The sequence below is a fragment of the Syzygium oleosum genome, unplaced genomic scaffold (genome assembly GCF_021117445.2).
Source record: "Syzygium oleosum isolate NSW1041296 unplaced genomic scaffold, Sole_v2.1 Sole_v2.02, whole genome shotgun sequence".
NCBI lineage: Eukaryota > Viridiplantae > Streptophyta > Magnoliopsida > Myrtales > Myrtaceae > Syzygium > Syzygium oleosum.
The window spans coordinates 2,440,094-2,461,651 of NW_026607486.1; the positions used below are offsets into that span (position 1 = coordinate 2,440,094).

The window sequence follows — 21,558 nt, forward strand, 5'->3', positions numbered from 1 at the left end:
TGAAATTTTCGTTGTTTATGTTTATAAGGACGTGATATGATTGACGTCAAAAGAATCTTTGCAAATGGGATACAACTTACCAAAGAATAAAGAAGGCTATCTTCTTTTTTCTTGACCAAGTGGAATGTGAGAACTCTGCCTTGAATTTGGACTGTATCCATCTTTAATTTTTCAACACCTAAAAATGAACTTTGTCATTGTGCACTGCGTGATGTGATTGGATTGGCACGAGTTTCGCAACTAACTAATATACCAATCGATTCACCTGCATTGGATCCTTTGCGTTCTACATTGAGGTCCGGCATTATATGACCAATCGTGTCATATTCTATTGTACTATATAGTCTATTCTCGATTACAAAATGAAATGCTATACGATCCTCGTATCGATGCTCCGATCAAACATAGAAGATGGCCTATTATCAGGCAATGTACGCATGATTTATCTTTTTATTTATCATATGGAATCGACGAAGAGAAAGGCAAATTAATGATAAGATAGTTCAAATAAATGGCCATGAACGTGGATTGTATAGAAAATACATTGTATAGGTTGTGCCATTATATTAGTGCGTCTTTTACCGTACCGATTCTGTATGGACAAGAACTAGGCAAAGGGTTTACCACGCGGACACAGGAAAGAACTTATCACGAAGCATCTAACACTCTGAACAAATGCTTACATGGGGTATATTAACCAAAAAGTCATAAGCGTATTGTACGGCAGCCAATTCAATCTTAAATCTTTCAATTTTGTCAATTTAATTCTAAACTTTTTGACGATTAGCTAATTTAGTTCTTTCGGTCAATTTTGACTTAAAATTTCTGACGTGACGGTTTAGTCAACGTCGACTAGCGATGACGTAGACAATTTTTATATTTTTTCTTTTTTTTTCCTCTACCGGTCGGCGGGCCATCGCCAAGGCTTAGCGACGGGCCACAGGCGAGGGTCGCGACAGCCTCGCTAGGCCATGAGGGTCAGGCTGGCGCGGGTGATCCTAACCTCTATTAGTTGAGTTTACAGGGAGCGACATCCATATTTATGAGAGGCTTCGTTTTAACGAAGTTTCCATGGACAGAGGAAAATACAGTTCTTCAACCAAATCCATTATGTTAACGTTGAAAATAAAAAAAGAAGCAATAAATCTACACCATCTCCACTTTATGGGTGAATCTCACGATAGTATCATGTAATTAAAGATCTCTCATGCACAGATATCAATCTTCCAAAGATGATTATGTTAGAAAGACCTAATGCGATAATATCCAAAAGATATAAGACAGCTTAGGTGGGTGTACGAAAAAACATATTTGCATGCCTGAACACGCAACCAGGTGATGGTGATGAATCGAAACCCTAAAGTGGTGGTGGGGTTTGAAGGGCTGCTCCTATGCTTGTCTCGATGTAAAAGCTTTCTGTCCTCCTCCCAATGTTCTTTTTCCCCCTCTTTTCCTTTTTTATCATATTCTTCACGTTCCCAATATTCTTTTTTTTTCAAAAGGAGAGAAAGAAGGCAGACGTCTCGCTTTTTTAGGTGAGAAAGAGAAAGAGCCCTTCCTTATCAATCAAGTTGCAATGGACGACGATTTTGATAATGACAAAAGAAATTATAGGATCTCTAGGGCTTAATGTAAAGCAGAAATCAGATGCATCTGTCGGTTTCACGACAGTGTCTGGTCAACAAGGACGGATGCAGTGAGAGCAATTTTCAACGCTAATAGTTTTTAATTCGCGGAGTTTGGTGTCTAGAGCTTGGGTTTATTGACTAGTACGTGTAAATTTCCCTCGTCGGTGAGCACATATGACGAGCTGCTATATTAGCCTCTCATTTACAGCTACACAAGGAACGCTCCAAGTGTGTACATAAGCAGGATTAAGGGAACTTACGTACGTCTCCAAATGTTGGATCGAGTCAAAAGTGTATAAAGTCGAGTCGACAATTGTTTCGGGTAGAAAATAAATGACGAAATCAGCGACCGACTCGTGCTGGAAAGAATTAGGCCAGTTATAGGAAATCGTACGTTAGAGGTAAGTAACACCGATTCTCTAAGTACGCATGGTCAATAGGAGGACGTGCGAGATTTGTATTAATTAACTCCACATGCTCGAAAACCAAAACAGATGAGGAGGCTTTCTCTCTCGTTCCTTCCTTTTTCTTCAATTTAGAGATGGAAAAGGGAAAAGCAATCGCAAAGGATCTAATCAGAAGGATTGAGAAAAATGCCTAACTGACGTGACAAAAAGCTATTTAGGGTTTTTATCCGAGAAATGATAGAAACAGTCTCTGAACTTTGACCCAACGTGCAATTTAATTATTGAACTTCTAAATTGTTCAATATAGTCCTTAAACTTTAATCTCATATTTAATGTGGATCCTAAACTTTTAATTTGTTCAATGTGGTCCCTGGATTTTTGGTACATATTCATTGTAATCTTTGAACTATATAAAAATGTTCAATGTAGCTCCGAACTTGAATTAATGGAAGGACTACATTGAATATTTTCATATAGTTCAGAGACTAAATTGAACATATACAAAAATTTCAGGGATGACATTAAACAAATTAAAAATTAAGGAACCACATTATACATTGAATCAAAGTTTATGAATTGTTTGTGACATTTTTCCGTTTTTCTAAAGGAGTGGGTATACATCAAGCTTCGTAAGAAAATAAATGGAAAGAACTAGAGTCTCCTGAAACCGCCCCAGGATTTTAATGGGTCTACTAAATTCAAAAGAAAGAAGGATGATCGTATTGGAAACTTAGAACAGATAAAATCACTTTCCTCTTCTTTCTTGCCAAAATAAAAAAAGAGAGACTAAATTAGCTTAATAATAGTGAAAATATCACGTGAATTCATTTTCCGTCGCTATCCATAATTTTAATGATATGAGATACTTCATAGTAAAATAAAAGTCGAATCCGCAATACCAAAATTACAAACCATGCGAACATTAAAACCCTAGTTCACTCTCTCCGGATACAAAAACGAATTAAATTAAACTTAGTTTTCTTTGTGTCGACTGATTATGGAATTTCCTAATTTCCCAAGTCTTTTTTCCTGTTTTTATCTCAATAATTATTGTCCCCAAATTATCTAGCAAAAGATAAGCTTGATTATCATGTCCGGGAATATTCGGGTACGGGGATTAGGTGGAAAAACGAACTATTTTCTTCGTCGCGATGGACCATTTCACTATAAGAAAAATCCGCATTCTGGACTTTTTTGGATTAACGTGCGCTGGATCGTGTCGCTACGTCCCCATATGGTCCCATCTTTCGACTCTGTCAGGTGGACCATTCGACCAGATCAAATCATTATCTGAAAATCATTTCATCGTGCACTGTCTCATTCTTTGTTTGAATCGTCCACTTGAGGATGATAGTACAATGGCCCATCGCCGTCGCTTGCATGGCTAAAATTGAGAGTACAATCGCTTTAACCCTCGCTTGCGCGGCTAAACTCATGCCCATCTTGCACGTAATGAAGTCCCCCCCGTACCTAAACAACAAAAGGAGTCCCTCATAACCATTGATTTTTAGTTTTATGTGAGGAATTCTTTCGATAAATCTCTGATGGTTATTGGACTTAACTGTCGTAACTATCACGAGAGTGTAAAGAAACGAAACGATTCGAATAGGAAGTAAATTATGGAAATGAAACACGAAGACAACAGATTTGATTGGATCGGCACGTGCGTACACCACGAGGAGAGATCGACCGAATTGTTCCACTATAACCGGCAAACGGATGATTATATTCACTCGAAAAATGATCACGCTCGAGTGTTTCACAATCCTAAATAACACCTAACTGACAAAAGCCAATCGCAAAAGAGGAGTATTTTCTATGCTCTCAACTCTTTTGGATGACGGCTCTGAAAAGTTCTCTAGGATTTTCATAAGTTTCTCATCTAAAATAAGTTTTAAATATAGGGTTGGGATATGTTTACTAGAAGTCTTAAAACTTGTCGCAAAAGTACAATTGAGTCATAAAACTTGCAAAAAGTGCAATCAAGTCCTAAAACTTATCAAATTGGTTCAAACAAGTCCTAAAGTTAATACTGTCAATTTATCTAACTGAAAATGCTAACGTGGCATTTTTAAATGAATTTCTCTCTCATACGTGACATTTTTATTATTATTTTATTCAAATATTATATAAATTAAATTAAAAAACTAAAAAAATCTAAAATTTACTTAAAAAAAGAAAACTGAAAAAAAAATATACTAGGGCTGCATGTGGAAGTTGTGGCCGCCACCCATCGCCAGAGGGGGCCGGCTAACGTCGTCGGCCCTAGTTGAGGGTGGCCGACCCTGGCTAGCCCCAGGCAAGGCCTCGCCAACCCCAGTCGAGGGCCGGCGACCCTCGCTAGGCCTGGGCGAGGGTGGCCAGATCTGGGCGACGCCGGTGCTCGCCCGGGCCTAGCGAGGATTGCAGGCCCCAGGCAAAGGCCGGGTGTCGCCCAGATCTAGGTGCCCTTAACCCAGATCTGGGCGAGCCTGGCCAACCCCAGACCAGGGCCGGCAATGCCTCGCCTAGGCCTAGCGAGGGTCGCCGCGAGGCCGGCCCTCGCGTGAGGCCGGTGAGGCCTCGCCCAGGGCGGGCGATGGTCGCCGGCCCCAGGTGAGGGCCGGCATCGCCTAGATCCGGGCCCTCGCTTGGGGCCGGCGAGGCCTCGCCCAGGGCCGGCGAGGGCCGGCCACCCTCGCCCAAGGCCGGCGACCTCAGCCGACCCCTCTGGCCACCTTCGCCGACCCTCCTTCGGCAAAGCTCCTTCTCCCTTTTTTCTTTCAGTTTTGTTTTGTTTTGTTTTTTTTTAATTTTTAGCTTTTTTTATGGTTTTTTAATTTTATTTAAATAAGATTTGAATAAAAATTAATTAAAAATGCCACGTAGGAGATAGAAATTCATTTAAAAATGCCACGTCAGCATTTTCCGTTAGAAATTGATGGTGTTAACTTTAGGATTTGTTTGAATCAATTTGACAAGTTTTAGGACTTGATTGCACTTTTTGTAAATTATAGGACTAAATTGCATTTTCGTGATAAGTTTTATGACTTTTAATGAACATATCTCTATAGAGTTTTAAAAAGTTTGGATCTGGGCCCCATCGAGAGCTGGGCTCTTCGGGCACCCGGCTACTGCACTAAAAAACACAATAGCTACTAGGTCTTGTTCGGGAGCTTGCATGGTGGCCTAGTTTGTCCTGGCGCTAACTGGGCCATTTCCTTGTATCTCCGATCATTTGCCTATGTCTCTATGCCCCTGCAAATACTTATGTCCCGAAAATCATGAGTTTGTGTCGATTCCAAATCAAACGGATTAACTTCGAGCCATAATCAACATCAATGGTATGAAATAGCTATCTCCGGAGCAAACAAGACTAACACATACATTAACAAGAATGGGACAGGACGGCTTTCACACTGTAGGCTTGAGTTTGCATCCCATGTCAGGCAATTATTAATATGTCACCAGAACTTAAAATATATGTTAAACATAATTGATTTCTCAAAATCAGAGATCTGTATGAGTTAATATTTCTTGAACTTGACTGTGTCAAATGAATCTTCTGATCATTTATTTCGAACGAACGATTCAAAAGTCGGGTTATCCTGGAAGGAAACGAATCTCCTTGATTTCATCTGGATGGACGTGGGGCTTACGTACTTTCATTAAATTACAGTCGACGTACCCTATGATCAAGCTGCAACTTTGAATTTGACAGGTCGTAGAGAAGAAAATAGCAAAAACTTGGGTAGATGGAGTCCATCGAAACAATGTTGGACTCTTCTCCTCTATGAATTATTGACGATGGATCTAGTGACTCGATCAAAAAATTAATTTCATGTACACAGTCATGTAGGATAAGTTAGGATACTGAATTCCTGCACTGTGGACCAACAATCAGTTGCCATGCCGGTGAAAATAAAACAAAAAATAGAAAGAAAAAAGTACCCCACCGTCTGTAAAGCCAATAATGTGTGGACAAAATATCGATTGTAAAGTTTGTTTTACAGAATGATATGACAAATTTTTTACTCATGTGTTTGGATACCACTTATAATTTAGCACATAGTTTTATAAATTAATTTTGTAAACCAGTGTTTATTTGCATTCCTAAAATTATTGCTCGGTCCTAAAATCATCAGATCCATCGAAAGGTGCATGCCAGCGTCCACATAAACACACGTGCGCATGAGCATCCATGTGGTTCGGGTTCTTGTTAGATGGGGAAAAACTGAATGAAAAGAGTGAAAGGAGGTGATTAAGGGAAAACACAACATTTATTTTATTATATGATCGGATCAGCCTCGGAATTTTCACGGAGGCTGAAAGCTCAAATACAGTCATACGACAAACCCTCTAAGAATAAGCCAAAGTACATGAAAACGAAAAAAGAACCATCTATATGTCTATTTATTCATTCGCTAGCTCAGTTGGCCAAAGCAAACGGCGAAACCCTCTCGCTTTTTCCTTGTCTGTATAAAGATTCTTCAGCATCCATTTTCTTTATTTCTTCGATAAGGACTCACCGCGTCCTGCAAAACAAAAAGTACACAACTTCTTCGTCAGTACATATTATATCAACTTTCTCTTTTCCCCTTAATTACACTGGACGTGATTGAATGGTAAAAACCAGGCAGATATACGTAAAAACATGCGTGAGTAAGAAAAAGTAACAGAGAAGCACTAGGAATGAGTCAGCACAAATTTGTTGTATGCCATTGCAGGAATGAGCATCAACTTTGAGTGTGAAGAGTGATCAATAGCGCAAACTCTTAAAGCAAACTTACCTTTTGAGAGTATTTCGACAGTCAACCTCTAGTAGTGGTGAGGAGGAGGAGGTGATGCATAAGTGTAAGGGTGGGGTGGTGGCTTGTGGACGGGTGGTGGAGGTGGTGGGGATTTGTACTTGTATGGCTTCGTGGGTGGTGGCTTGTGGACGGGTGGTGGAGGTGGTGGGGATTTGTACTTGTATGGCTTCGTGGGTGGTGGCTTGTGGACGGGTGGTGGAGGTGGTGGGGATTTGTACTTGTATGGCTTCGTGGGTGGTGGTGGAGGAGGAGACTTGTACTTGTAAGGCTTCGTGGGTGGTGGTGGAGGAGGAGACTTGTAAACATAGGGCTTCTGGGGAGGAGGTGGCGGCGGAGACTTGAGGACGGGCGGTGGAGGAGGGGGAGATTTGTATTTGTAGGGGTGCTCCTTAGGAGGAGGTGGTGGAGATTTGTGAGGCTTGTAGGGTTTCACACGAGGAGGGGGCGGAGGCGGAGGCGATTTGTAGTGATAGGGATGAGTTGGAGGTGGCGGGGACTTGTAGTGATAGGGATGAGTTGGAGGCGGTGGGGAGTGCACCGGAGGAGGTGGCGATTTGTAGTGATAGGGATGAGTTGGAGGTGGCGGGGACTTGTAGTGATAGGGATGACTCGGAGGCGGCGGGGAGTGCACCGGAGGAGGTGGCGATTTGTAGTGATAAGGATGAGTTGGAGGTGGCGGGGACTTGTAGTGATAGGGATGAGTCGGAGGCGGCGGCGGCGGGGACTTGTAGTGATAGGGATGAGTCGGAGGTGGCGGGGAGTGCACCGGAGGAGGTGGCGATTTGTAGTGATAGGGATGAGTTGGAGGTGGCGGGGACTTGTAGTGATAGGGATGAGTCGGAGGCGGTGGGGAGTGCACCGGAGGAGGTGGCGATTTGTAGTGATAGGGATGAGTTGGAGGTGGCGGGGACTTGTAGTGATAGGGATGAGTCGGAGGTGGCGGGGAGTGCACCGGAGGAGGTGGCGATTTGTAGTGATAGGGATGAGTTGGAGGTGGCGGGGACTTGTAGTGATAGGGATGAGTCGGAGGTGGCGGGGAGTGCACCGGAGGAGGTGGCGATTTGTAGTGATACGGATGCCTCGGAGGCGGCCGGGAGTGCACCGGAGGAGGTGGCGATTTGTAGTGATAGGGATGAGTCGGAGGCGGCGGGGACGGCGGGGGAGGAGATTTCTTGGGAGGTGGAGGAGAATAGTAACCGTAGTTTGCCGAAGACTCTAGGGGCAAGTTAAGAGAGACCAGTACCACTAGAAGAGTGGAAATGAGAGGGGCCATCTTAGCCATTTTGGCCAGAGAAAGGTTTTTGTTGTGCTATGGATGGATGCCCCCTCCCCCCTTATATGGCTTTTGCGTTTACCCTTTTAACACTAGGAAATGTGGTAAAAAAAAGAAAAGAGAGTTGCATTGGGAAAATAATGTTTCAAAATAAGTTAATAGGAAATCCGGATGATGAGGTGTCAATGGGGTGCCATCAACAAATTTGACTTAGGTAGGTATTGTTTAGTCTTTGCATGGATCTTGATCTCCTATTGTTAAGAGGATGCAAGCTAAGCAAGAGAGGAAAGAGAGTAATAGTGTCAAGGCTATGCCCCATTACTTTACTCCTTTTTGTTCTTTTATGCACAGGAAATGAAGAATAGTACAAAAGCACAGTCCTCTCTCTTCCCGACATGTTTCTACCCTTGAGTTCTTTAGAAAAAACACGTGTTTTGCCTAACTTTCCATGATTTTATCGCATCCGGGACCAGGCGGCTCAATCTCTCTCTCTCTCTCAAAGAGACAATGAGAACACATCTTCCCCAAACATTAACTAAACCACCTTGGCATTGATGTGACCAATAATTAGCTATAGCTAGGATGGGGCTTATTCTAAATCATGTAATAAAGCCCGGGCCTCCAATTTAGACACTAAACTCTAAGCATTGATATACGGCATGTGTGTGGACCTCTTGGTACGCGCACTAGCTCTAGTGAACCGGACTACATACAGAAGACCATAAGACAAGTTCGAGTTAGGACAAGGTATGGTGAATTCGGCCAAGGCATGGTGTTCCTATCATCCATAAATATGTTGATTTATGAAACACAACCACCTCGATAGGAAACCGATTCGAAGTTGCATATATGTCCGGTCGACTTCTCGCGCGTTCATCGTACTGTTTTTGTTAACCTTGCATTGAACATTAACTACCGTTCATCTTGCTAACGAAGGATTAAAGAATGAGTTCTCGGTTAATCAGAATGAGGCAAGGAGAGAGAATCGTGCGGAGACTTTAACCTCCCCCTCTAGAAGAAGCACAAGGGGATTGGAAGGAATTGAATGAACGTGGCTCCATTCGCTGCATACACGGGAGATTTCATGCAGGATAATAATAATCAACTTGGCTTTTCCATACGTAAAGGAGTCTTTCTTCACCTACTCTTCCGTAGTACGCCAGACAACAACTCTATCTAGCTAACTATTTGTTTTATCATAACTTTGACTTGAGGCGGTAAAAAAGGGGGTCCAATCATTAGGGTTTCATTTGATTTTTCTTTTTCCTTCATGTAATATGCTCCATTACGTTCGCACCATCAAGGTTTCTTATTTTACCAATGGCTATCATTGCTAAGATGGTATTAGGTGGTACTTGGGGAAGATGGGTCGTCGCCGTCGTCGTCTCACTGAGGTAAGATGTATGCAGTATCTGAAGATGTGAAGGTTGACAAATGACGATGAGATGTGTACATTGGTGTTTCCTCACCAAAGGAACGGAGCTTTCACTTTTATGAGAGCCTCCGTGGCCTATTTCCTTGTGACAGTGGGCTTCATGAATGCGTTTCTTATTTTTACGTGCCGGTACCCGCACACCTCCCATCCCCTAATTCCATCTATATCTTTGTCTTCTTCAGGGAGAGGAGATACCCTCTAGGTGTTCTACATCCCAGAGATTCCGAGATTTGGATTGGTCTTAGACGAAATTTTTTAAGGTCTTGCTTAGGACCATAGGCAACAACTCTATCTAGCTAATTATTTATTTTATCATAACTTCGACTTGAGGCGGTAAACCGAGGGGGGGGGGGGGGGGGGGAGAAATTCATTCGATTTTTTCTTTTCCTTCATATAATATGTTCTTGTCTGGTTACCTCACCAAAGAGTAGGAGCCGAATCTCTGACGAGGGACGCCCAACCTGCCAAGTAACCCTGGTGAGTTGTCGGGTTTGCGTTTCTTATTTTAACGTGCAAGTGCCCACACACCTAGCCCCCCTAATTTGATGAAAATGTTTTTCTTCCCCCTTACCAGGGAACACCCCCGAAATTTTTCGTCCGAGAGTTCAGAAGAAGCAGTTTAGGGACTTACTTAGGTCCATTACGTTTGCATCATCAAGGTTTCTTATTTCACCAGCGGCTATCATTGCCAAGATGGGTGTAGGTGGTAACTGGGGAAGATGGGTCGTCGTTGTCTTTGTCGTCGTCTCACTGAGGCAAAGACGTGTGAAGTATCCGAGGACGTGAAGGCTGACCGATGATGGTGAGATGCGTGCATTGCGTTTTGCTCCTTCACCTTACGTACTATATATTCAACCGATTTCGTCTTTTCTTCTGCCCTTTCGTTTCTACATTATCAACTCCTGTTCAAAACTCAGATGTGGTCCATTATAAATTTATTACGTAATTTGGATTCATATGCATGACGGTCCATCTCTTTCCATTGAAATGTAAATGCATTAAAGTCCGTAGATCCGGGCCGATCGCTTATTCATTTTTGTCTTGTGATTGGCATAGAAGTCTCGACTGCAAGTGATCATCGGATGCTTCCAAAAGCAACGAGTAATAATATCAGCATGGCCACTTGAGTCTAGAAACGCTAGTTTAATCGGGTCAAATGCGGCTAGTGCTGCTGCTTAATTTTGTCACCGACGAATTAAACAATGGAGACTCGAATCAGACTAATAGGGTGGGACTCGGAAGAGATGGGTGGTAGGTGCTCGTGGTCGTGGATCAGATCTGGTGATCAACTTGGCCGCTTCGAAATTAATCTACCACTTTTACTCTACTTTGCAATTTCATGAACTTTGTGCCATGAGATAATTGAGAATAATGCGGAAGAGAGGAAATTGAACAGAGATGACTAAGTTAATGGGATTATTGTCCGAACGAGTCATAAACTTATTGCACGGCTGTCAATTTAGTTTTCAGCTTTCCAATTTAGCCAGTTTAGTCCTAAATATTTTAATAATTTTCCGATGTAGTCTTTCTGGCCAATTTCGGCCGGAAATCGCCGACGTGGACCTCGGTCGTTTTACGCGACACGGCCGGCGTTGATACAAATGTTTTTTGCAAAATTTTTTTAAAGTTTTCCGGGTTTTTTGTCTTTTTTTTTCCTATTTCTCTCAGCCAGTCGCCCGAGCCTCAGTGATGGCCGGCACGAAAGAAAAGAAAAGAAAAAAACTCAGAAAATTTAGAAAAGAATTCAAAAATCGATCACATCAATGCCGGCCGCGTCTCATAGGACGGCCGGCGCTGACTGAACCGTCGCATCAGCGATTTCCGGTAAAAATTGATCGGAAGGATTACACTGAAAAATCATCAAAGAGGTTCAGAACTAAACTGGCCATATCGAAAAGTTTATAACTGAACCGGCCGCCATAAATAGATGTAGAACTTGATGGACAATTTCCGTTATGCAAACATTTTGTAGACATTACATGTGCATTTCATGGATGTCCAATCGGACAGACTTTTATTTTCAAGTGATAATGCATCTCTTTTTTTTAAAGGCATATGCTTTGGGAGTCCGATAGATGCCCATAATAATTGAGAGAGTGAGTAATTATGGGCCCAGAAATCTCGACTCTTTAATTATCATGGTAGTGTGCATGTGCTCGTTCGGAGGAGCCTGATTTGTGCAGATTCACTATTCTCTTTATCTCTTCAGTCCCTCGTGGAGACAAAATGGCGACAGCTTTATTTATAAAAAAAAAAAGCAACTTCCTAATCTTTATTTATTTATTTTTTTGAAAAGAAAGGTTGAATGATTGAGATGTGGCATGAATGTAAAGATTGACAAATACTAGTACTTACCACTTCAGTACTTACTATAACCGGATACGCCATAAGTAATATCAACATGCATCTTGCCCCGAAAGCGAATGCTAGTTGATTTCTAATAAAGCAATTGCGTGTTGAGGAGAGAAACCGATTCCATGTTTGAGCCCGGAAATTGGAGCAAGTGTCGATGAACCGTTATATTTCTGATCGGCTTAAGTTTTAGCATGGAATTAAATTCGAGGTGTTCGAAGTTATTATAGTCCTAGCGCTCTTAGGTACCCCGTGTTATAACTCCTAGGTGCCCCACCATAATCTATCCTCGATAAATTTGTGTGGCCACTTTCAAATTCCGTAGTAAGCTTGTCTATGCACCATTTTTTTGTGACACGGTTAACAGGCTAAGTAACTAAACTATATCGGCAAAATCACTTGTCATGACAATTTATTTAACAAGCACCCTGCATTGAACTAAATTCAAACAAAAAAAATTAGGTACCTGAACACAAAATGGATAAAATTCAGGTACTTATTGCTTCATTTTATCTATACATAAGAACAAAATACGATTTTTATTGCATGAGAACACGATCATACAATCTCCACTACCATCAGGGAAAACCCTTAGAAAGTGCATTCCAGCTGCGCCAGAAATCATCCTGGAAAAGATGAAACCTACTGATTGCTAAATCGAGAAAAAAACCTACAAATTTTACTTGCTCATAGTCAAATGAACGAGCTATATAGCCAACCCTCCTCACCGACACTGATATTAGACCGACAGCGGCGTCTGCTCGTTTTGTCTACACAAAGCTTAGATGATGTTTCCGTTCTCCAATGTCGACATTGACTATTCTGGCCAGGAAAAGTCAAGTGGCCCCCACGTGCCCTTCTTCGTTAGAAAGGCTGGCTCCTCAATCCATTCCGGTGAAGGACTGATTTTTGATGGATTGCTTCTTGTCTGCATAAAACCTGAGCTAAGAGAATTGGCGCGCGCGCGCACATGCACAACATGCAACTACAGAGATGAAGAAGAAGTATACAGAGCTCGGCTCGCCAAAAAGAGGTGGAGTTGATTATCGCTTTCGCGGCATTAGCTCGGTTACAGCTCTGCTTCTGGACTTGGACAAGGTGGTATGGACTACGGAGTGATGGGTCTTGTCTATGCCGACTGCAGCTATGGATTTTGCCTTTAAACCCCATCTAATCCACTGAAACTGTATGAATATCCAACGGTGGCGTGAGCTCGTTTTTCCCTCGGATTTGTTTCCTGCTGTTTTTCTTCTTTAATCCTTCCCTCTGCATATCACGTTTCTATGCACAACTAAGAAAGCACATAGTCTAGGACAAAGGGGGAGAGGAGGATTCCACCGCGCTTTATTTGGTCAGGAGGGGTTTAGGAGACAATCATCGACTGGTGAGGAGAAAAGATACTTAGATGTGGGCAAAGGCCATCACATATCATTGAGATTTTAACACTTTTTACGTAAAAATTAAAACCATGGTAATCTTCAATTGGTCTGGTCCTACTCGATGTGCATGCATGCTTTCTTGCTTCAGTTGGACATGACTCCGAAATGGACGAAATTCGCGCGTCCTTGCATCTGCAAAGGGAGGAAGTGGACACCCCCACATTTTATGCATGAGCATGACAAAAGGGAACGAACGCAATTATCAGGATGCCGCACCTGATATGCAAGATTCGATTGCAACATTTGAAGGTACGGAGTAATAACAAGAGGATGAATTCAGCTTGAAGAAAATCATCGGATGAGGATGAGCGAAGCGTGCATGAATGTACCTCTAAACCAAATGTCAAGAAAAATTGCTTTTCGCAAAATTATACACCCAAGCGAGGTGACCCAGGTCTCTCATTCCATTGTCGACCCAGGGCAAAATTGCGAGGACAATCATTATGTAAGTTTGACAATAATATCAGAAAGAGAAATGCAAAAACGAAAGCAAGATCAGGGAAACAAGGCTTGCCTGCACTTGTCACAACATCAGATCAGAAATCATTCGCAAGAAGTCAGACAGTAACATCGAATTAATGTGTGCTGCGACAAATCAAAATTGGGTTCTCTCCCACGATTTCCTCAATAGAACTTAGAAATTATCCAGAACATAAAAATGCTACCAGAGGAAGAGTCAAATTTAGAAAGTTTTCAATCTAAAGGCAATTATACAACACTACCCTTTCATAGAATGACAAGATTAACATAGTCAGCCGTATATCACAGAATCATTCGGCATCACCACTACAGTCTTGACAGCATCCCGTAGATATATCCTGCACCTCAAGAACTCATTAAGGGAGGAAGAGAGTAATCTGATTAGCACACAGACCTCTGTGCTGAACCATGGAAATGCAAACCCCAGTGCAAGAGCAAACTTGATGGGTACCAGTAAAGTGCAGAAGACCACACCCCATCAAACTTGGTCTCTCCCATCACCTCCTCCCACGCGGTCCAGCACCTGACCTTGGCCCCGGGTACCGAGAAAACTGCAGCCGCAGGTAAGCTGAATCTGGATCATGCTCGTCCATTTTGTAGCCTGAGAAAACAATCAACCAAATAACTCGTCATTTCACAAGTGGAAAACGTTTCTACATAAAAAGACACTTACAAAGGTACTTTAAATAGAAATATAACAATAAAGAAATGGGCATTCTTCTTTGTCCTGCGTTTAGTGATGTTCTTTCAAGATAAAATAGCATCCCAAATGGGATTATCACACCATCTGAAGTAACAGTGACCCTCCCCTAGTGTAAGTAATCCCCACTCCATTGCCACACTTTTCATACATATTATTGTGGTCTACTTCTAAAATCTCTCATCACTTATTTCAAGGACAATCTGAAATTTAATTCAAGTCCGGTCTTCCTAGCTATTCCCCCATTCATACAAACATGCCAAAGGTAGCCCTGGACAGCAAATATCATACTAAAAATGGTCCCTCTTCCCAACACCACTACCATACAAAAGCCAAACTCCAGTGGTTGGGAAGAGAAGAACAGATCTTGAGAATGCAAAGTTAGATCTTCAGTAAGAAGCTGAGAGTCATGTCTTAACAAACAAAAAAATAGCACTAAGTATGCCAGATTTTATTTTCCTCAAATTTCTTTGTCCCTTTCTATTCCTTTATTTTGTGTCCTTTCTTTACCTAATTTTAATTTCCAATAAACAGTGAAAGAGGTTAAAAGTAGATTATCACCTTGCAAGGCACTCAAAGCGGTGGCTGCACAAGCTGGATTTACAAAGTCCACAAAACAAAGGATTAGAGGATCTCCTCCACGCTGCAATGCAAGTTCAAAAGTAGAATGAGAAAAGGTCAGAATATAGCACAGAAAACATAAAGAAATACTGAATAACTAAAGTTGGACTTACATGCTTCGACTCCTTAATCACGAGTCTCACTTCTTTATACCCCACAAAAGGCCGAAATATATCTAAAGGTGAGTCAAGAAAATTCAAAAAGCATAAAGACTTCTTATCTGACTTCCAATTAGGTTAAAAATTTCAGGAAAGCACGACACATTCCCAACTACAACCAATGTTAGACATCAAAAGGATACGAGCAACCTCCCTTTTTGTACTGTCAGGAGGAAGTCCTTCAACATACAGAGTGCTGGAAGCATCTGGAGGCAAAGGAACCGTTTCACGGCCCGGCCTTCCCATGGCTTCCATTGGGAGTGGACCACCATAACCAGCATTTCGACCATTTGGTGCCATGTCTGGAGCAAGAGGCCCAGGACGGCTCATCATAGAAGGATCAGCAACCGGAGCACCTGGCATTTGAACACCCATTGTTCGTGCCATTCCAACACTGCCATATGTACTAGCTTCTCCAGGAGTGTGTGAAGACAGTTGCTTCAAAAGTATTTAGATAACGCCCTTAGCAAACCCTGTGAGAATGGACCTGAAAAAACATAACCATGACAACTTCAAAAGAGGAAGGCTTACTGAGCTCTGGAGATATCGGTCGTATGCCGATCCTATTGTCTTGGTGTCCTTCACAGCCCGAGGTCCATTAGGATCATCATCACGTGGTAGATAGTTTTGCATCTCAGGACCAGAAGGCATGCCTGGAGGAGGGATATCTGATCACAAAAAAAAAAAAAAAACTTTTACTTTTGGTTTGCTTGTACGGAACAAAAGAAGTTAAAAAATACTAATAATATTTTTGTATATACAGTTTACAAATCGAACAACCATCAAACTGCACTATAAAAGTCTGGGGTTAAGGAAACAAGCTGATACGGTCAGGTCAAAGTGGCAAAGTCCAACAGTTGAAGTGGATGAACAGTTGCTACTGAAGCGAGAGCACGTGCATAAACATGTATACCGACCTCTCTCGTTTATACTATGCCCATTTATTCTTTGACATACTGTATCTACCTCAAGAACAATTTCGAGCAGAGTTTTCAAAGCAAACCCACACTGGAGGAAAAGAGTGACAAGCTTGGTTTTGCCAACCACATTAGATAAATGCCTAAAAGATGCAAACTTATGTTTGCCATATTAAGAGTTAGATCAAACTGTGAGGTGGACATTGCTTTTACTTTCTTGAATCAAATTATCATGGAATATCAGCTCATTTAGTGCTAAATCAAAAGGCATGGGACATTGATGACCAACTAGAAGTCTACATGAAAACATGTCATGATAAACCAACTCGCCACAAAAACATCAAACCAGAACGCATGAGGAATAGTAGCAAAGGGGAAATTGCCAAATAAAAAGGGAACTGCAGTCTTCAATAAATCTCAGGTTGTCATTTATTTGTGATTAAAACAAGTGTAATAAGAGACAGCGGTAAATCATGCATTGTCCATAGCAACCCCAATGTCCCTGTTCACTCCACTCAAATGTTCTAAAATTTGATAGCAAAAAGATGTTTCAAAATTTAATCAAAGAAAAAAAAGCAAAAACATAAGATTAGCAAGTCGTCATCAAGTACCTGTCAGAGTACATACAGATTGAACTGCCATTCCTAATTGACGTTATGCATACTACATTTGAAAATAAGATATTTTACCATCAATGCACTAATCCACCTTCGTGATTCTTTCAAAGACGAACTAATTATTCACTTTTATCACGTCCTTGTATCTCTCTGTTTCTCTCATTTTTGGATAAAAAACTGCATGAGCTGCCCTTGAGGACCCATCTCAGGATTTCAAGTGCACATAAAAATGCAATAGTGTTGACACTTAAAAGGAGAAAAAGGCATCAAAATGTCCAAGATTCCAACTAATCAAACAATTATACTAACAGACCAACAACCATAGTGGCATATTTCATCAACTAGCAACACATCTAATGTTAATGAATACTTGAGCTAGACGGAGAGGAAATACGATGAGTGGGAGAGGGAAGGGGGAAATCTTATTAGTCGGAGACAGTAAGAGCATCCCAAGTGCTGAAATATATTTTGTGGATATTAGTCAATAGTTAGTACGTGGTCATATATAACAAAATCACAGTTTTGTCAGTGTCTCTCGCGCTCTATGTATAGAGCCATCTTTTATCTCTTTTATTCAATTATCTAGCTTTTGAGCATTTTTTTCTATCCCTCCTCTTGAAGATCCTAGGATATTTACATGATATCAAAGAAAAAAAAAGTTTTTTGCCATCTTCTCTGTCAAGTCAGCAAGCAAGCCAGCTATCGTCTTCTCTGAGCTTCGTCATCCCAATCCTTGTCTCTATTGCAACTATCGTCTTCTCTGAACTTCATCATCTCAATCATTGTCTCTGTTGCAACTATCGTCTTTTTTGTTCCCCTCCCGTTGCCGGCGGACATCAGCATCTTCTTCTCTGTCAACCCATCAAGCTTCCTTCCAATCTTTGCTCATCGCTAGGGGGACTCATGCCTCGCTGTCGTCGGTCACAAGATGAGAGACATAGTAGCGAGCCGTCCTTCGTCCCTCTTCATCCATTAGTCAAAAGTCCAATTAGGGTCTGCCCACTTCGCTCAGTTGTCACCCTCAAGGGTAGCCACACCTACTTGTCTTCAAAAGCAGCATCGTCGTTCTCTGCTTGTAGATCTACTCCAGTTGTCTTCGAGAGTAGCACCATCCTTAGTCAACATTGTTCCTTGGCCATCGTTCTCTGTCATCTTCATCAAGCCAGTTTTGGTCTAAGTTCTTTGTTCATCTATTATCTTCTGTGTTGATTCTGAAGTGTGAAAATTGTCAAAAGTTGAACTCTGTCCTCATCTCTCTGTCTCGATGGTGGCCACCACTGGCCAAGTCCCTCTATTCTCCATTCCAGAGATCCGTCAAGTCTTCTATCCCAGCAGCTGTCATCGACTCCTTCGTTATCCTCTGATGTTTCCAAATTTTTGGTTGTTTCACAAATTTGCATTGGTTTGTGTGCTTTTTTGTTTCCTTAACAGAAATTTCTCAGTTATTAAAGAAAAAAAGTCAAATGGAAAGGGCCCTATCAAGCAGCAACTCATCTTCAACAGAATCACCTATTTTGGGTCTTCCAAAATCTCTAACACCTGATGTGGATTTATCCAATGCTAGACTCACTTTGGATTGCGAGTTCCATCGATGAGCGAAGTCACCGCAGTCCAGCATAACTCCATTGAGCAGCCGAAATCGAGTGCCATGGAGTGATGCAGTTTATGTTGCCCCCAATTGATAAAGTCAAGTTCTCGCATGTTTTACTTTGGTTGTGTGAGAAAGACAAAATTTTCAATTTTCTGATCTCGGTCTGTTTCTTTAAAGCTTCAGTCAAAATAGGTGTTAATGTAAATTACTCAATTTGACGTATAAGGTCCGAGTTACATAGCCGTCGTTGTCCTAAATCCGGTTCAATGTATCCACATCGCTTGTCTTGTGTAAGGTCCAACCTCCATGGCCCTTCGGTCACAGACTTTGAAAGAAACTTGCACTTGTCATAAGCAAGATGGATGCTCCAGCTTAAGGGGGAGTGTTGAAGTATATTTACGGATATTAGTCAATAGTTAGTAAGTGTCATAAATAAATAAAGAAATTAAGATTTTGTTAGTGTCTCTCATGCTCAATGAATAGAGCCATCTAATGTACTCTTTTGTTAAGTTTTTGTGTAAAGATGTAACTTTTGAATATCTTCTCTCGCTCTCTCTTAAAGATACTCAAATATTTACACAAACGTTTGTCCAGTGAAGATGAATCAAACAACAAGCATAGAATTGCTATGGAAAAAACAACCACACAGATGAGGTGATATGCATCGTAACCATTCATAATATGGCCGATTACCTACAATTCTAGTGCAAACTTGCATGCCTCAAATACTCATGAATGCAGGGCCTTTCGTAGCTACGCATGTAAGACACTCACAAAAGAGCACACTACTGCAAGACTCTGCGCAATTCACTATCTCAGTTGTTCTACGGCGACAGATCCAGAGCACAAATCGGGCACGGGAAGCTAAACCCACATAAGAAGACAAAATACTGCTTTTCGCTCAGAAATTAACCACCTTCCGCAATGCCCATCAAGTTAATTTCACCGCCCAGGCTCCGAAAAGAGCAACCGCTCGCAAACAATCAAGACAACACAAGCGGGACCAAGTTCTAGGCGAAACAAAACACCGAAAGTCCGGAGACCCATTCAGCGAGCAAATTCCGCAAGAGCCATTAGGCTCACACGAAGAAACACGGGCTTTCCCCCAAATCGCAACCTATTTCAATCGAGCACAGCCACACGCGCGGCAAAAGCCCGCGAGAAATCCCCAAACAATTTCCATCCAACGCGCTTTCGAAAGGAAACTCGCAGGGGGGAACAGGAGAGTTACCGTAATCGAGGCGAGGCCGCTTGAGCAGCCCAGGAGAAGGCACGACGGGCTGTTGCCGATTCCAGTAACCGTCCCCCATCCCTCCTAAATCTCGGCAGAGAGGAAGCGCTTCGGATGGAGCGGCGGCGGCGGCGGACGACGGAGGGGAACCGAGAAGAACCCGCGGCGGAGCACGGAGATGGAATCGAGGAGAGAGAGAGAGAGATCTCGCTCGCCTTGGGGGATTGGGCTTAAAAGGATAAAACCCTAGGTCGCCTAAGCTTTCTGAGGGGAAATGCTGCCGCGATGTTTTGCCCTCATGATGCTCCCCCTCTCCCTTTCGATTTCTCGATGCTGGGTGGGGGACGGAGCAGCGCGAGGGGTTATAAATTTTGGATCCGGTGCGGGAGGGCGCACCGTAGCTGGGGCGGGGGTCGGTCGATTGGGCCCGATCAAGGCCCGGAACGTCGTGGCTGGGCTCGCTTGATCGTGGATAAGATGGCCCGTTGGGCCAGACCAGGCCCACTCGAGCCACGAAGATCCGAAGCGCCCCCGATTCGAGCCGACCCGACTCGACCGGACCAGCGGCCCCCCCCCTTCCTCTTGGGCACGAGCCCGCTTGCGTAACCCCGGCAGAGAGATTCCAATCGGGAAACCCGACGTTCGGCCCCATCCAACGACCAGGTCTAATTCGCCATCTCTCGGAACATATGGGCCGGGGTGGGGACGGGACTTGGCGCGAGCTCGATAAATCCCAATCAGTTTCATCATGCCCCTCCTAGGAGAGGCGATTCGAAGGAGGAATGAAAAGAGCAACCGGGGGAGGGGGACGCATGAATGCCGGGTGCGGCTGCGCCTTAAAGGGACATTCTCTTGTCTTTTGATGCAAATGGACGAATTGCCCGACAAAAGCGAGATTTTTTTTTTACTTTTTGGTCTTCGGTCGCAACACCAACGTGGGGGCTCCTCTCTCTCTCTCTCTCACTCCCGATAAGAACCCAAAAACCAAAATCCCATGGCATTCCCCATGTCCACGTACCGCGCCGACGCACGGGATCCGAACCCCTCCTTCCCCCCCCCCCCCCAACACAACATGTATGGACCGCCCCTTCCAAAAAAAATCTGGAAAAGATATATTCAAGTCATATTTATTTTATATTACGAACCGGTACATTCGGGTCCACAGTTAACTTGAACTAATTTTCGTGTTCCAATAACATCTCAAATCATCGAAATCACAGATTGAGAATTACCTTGAAATGCACTAATTTTATGTCTCGAGAGCTCTTTCGAGTTTAGAAAATCTTATAGGGAAAAAGTAAAAAAAGAAAATCCCAAACTATATTCACCGCGACAAGTGATGAATGTGCTATACAAATACAAATTTAGGGGTTTCTGGTGTCAATAGAAAAATGTTTTATAATAAATGTGTGACAATGGGTTTAATTTGGGATTCTAGCAGATTTTTTTTTCCAATTTTCCAAAATATAAAATTAGTTATGGATATATGTGGCATGTACGTACCATTTTTGGAATTTTTTGGGGTCGTGAAAATTGATGTGCAATAAATACGGTAAGGAGTAGTAATGGTTCGGGATTTTCAAAGGTACTTGCTTGGATATACATAAATTAAAATGAGAACAAAGGACGGGGGAGTTGGAGGGATTGGATTACGCTACGCGCCTGCGCAGGTAAACAAAGTACGCCTCCCGCCGCTTCGCTTCTCGGACGAGCGCACGTCAGGTCAGGGCCCGGGTCCCCCGGGGGGATGGGGGGCAGAGGGGTCATTTCAGCAGGGACAGTGTACCTTTCACGACTGGGGGGCTGTGTCCCTCTTGGGCTTCCCCAACACGGGCCCTCACAAGTTACGACGTGCCCACATTAACACCGAACGCACGCACCCCCTTTATTACACATTAAGTTGACACACACACACACAA

General features: G+C 42.7%; 2 protein-coding genes across 3 annotated transcripts; both read right to left on the minus strand.

Moving 5' to 3' along the window:
- Positions 1-6,275: 6,275 nt before the first annotated feature.
- On the minus strand, positions 6,276-8,146 carry LOC115684634 (extensin-like). 2 transcript variants are annotated; one of them, XM_056307333.1, is made up of 3 exons: positions 7,027-8,146; positions 6,805-6,906; positions 6,276-6,549 (listed from the first exon to the last, which is right to left on the minus strand). In XM_056307333.1, the coding sequence occupies exons 1-2, from the start codon at positions 8,105-8,107 to the stop codon at positions 6,833-6,835; spliced, it is 1,155 nt and encodes a 384-aa protein (XP_056163308.1). In that variant the 5' UTR covers positions 8,108-8,146; the 3' UTR covers positions 6,276-6,549; positions 6,805-6,832. The 2 variants fall into 2 exon arrangements, with proteins under 2 accessions (XP_056163308.1, XP_056163304.1); XM_056307329.1 differs by having other exon boundaries at positions 6,805-8,146.
- Positions 8,147-13,917: 5,771 nt separating this feature from the next.
- LOC115684633 (RNA-binding protein 2-like) lies at positions 13,918-19,928 on the minus strand. Its single transcript, XM_030609454.2, has 6 exons — positions 19,640-19,928; positions 15,815-15,951; positions 15,427-15,721; positions 15,239-15,300; positions 15,066-15,147; positions 13,918-14,405 (listed from the first exon to the last, which is right to left on the minus strand). Exons 1-6 carry the CDS (start codon positions 19,716-19,718, stop codon positions 14,302-14,304), a joined length of 759 nt encoding a protein of 252 aa, XP_030465314.1. The 5' UTR covers positions 19,719-19,928; the 3' UTR covers positions 13,918-14,301.
- Positions 19,929-21,558: the final 1,630 nt, after the last annotated feature.

Bases quoted from the DNA above. Each gene is read 5' to 3' on its own strand.
- LOC115684634 (XM_056307329.1), bottom strand. From the start codon at position 8,107: ATGGCTAAGATGGCCCCTCTCATTTCCACTCTTCTAGTGGTACTGGTC.
- LOC115684633 (XM_030609454.2), bottom strand. From the start codon at position 19,718: ATGGGGGACGGTTACTGGAATCGGCAACAGCCCGTCGTGCCTTCTCCT. The intron at 15,722-15,814 runs GTAAGCCTTCCT...ATACTTTTGAAG, and splicing joins ACCGATATCTCCAGAGCTCA to CAACTGTCTTCACACACTCC. The intron at 14,406-15,065 runs GTGATAATCTAC...TTGTTTTCTCAG, and splicing joins CGCTTTGAGTGCCTTGCAAG to GCTACAAAATGGACGAGCAT.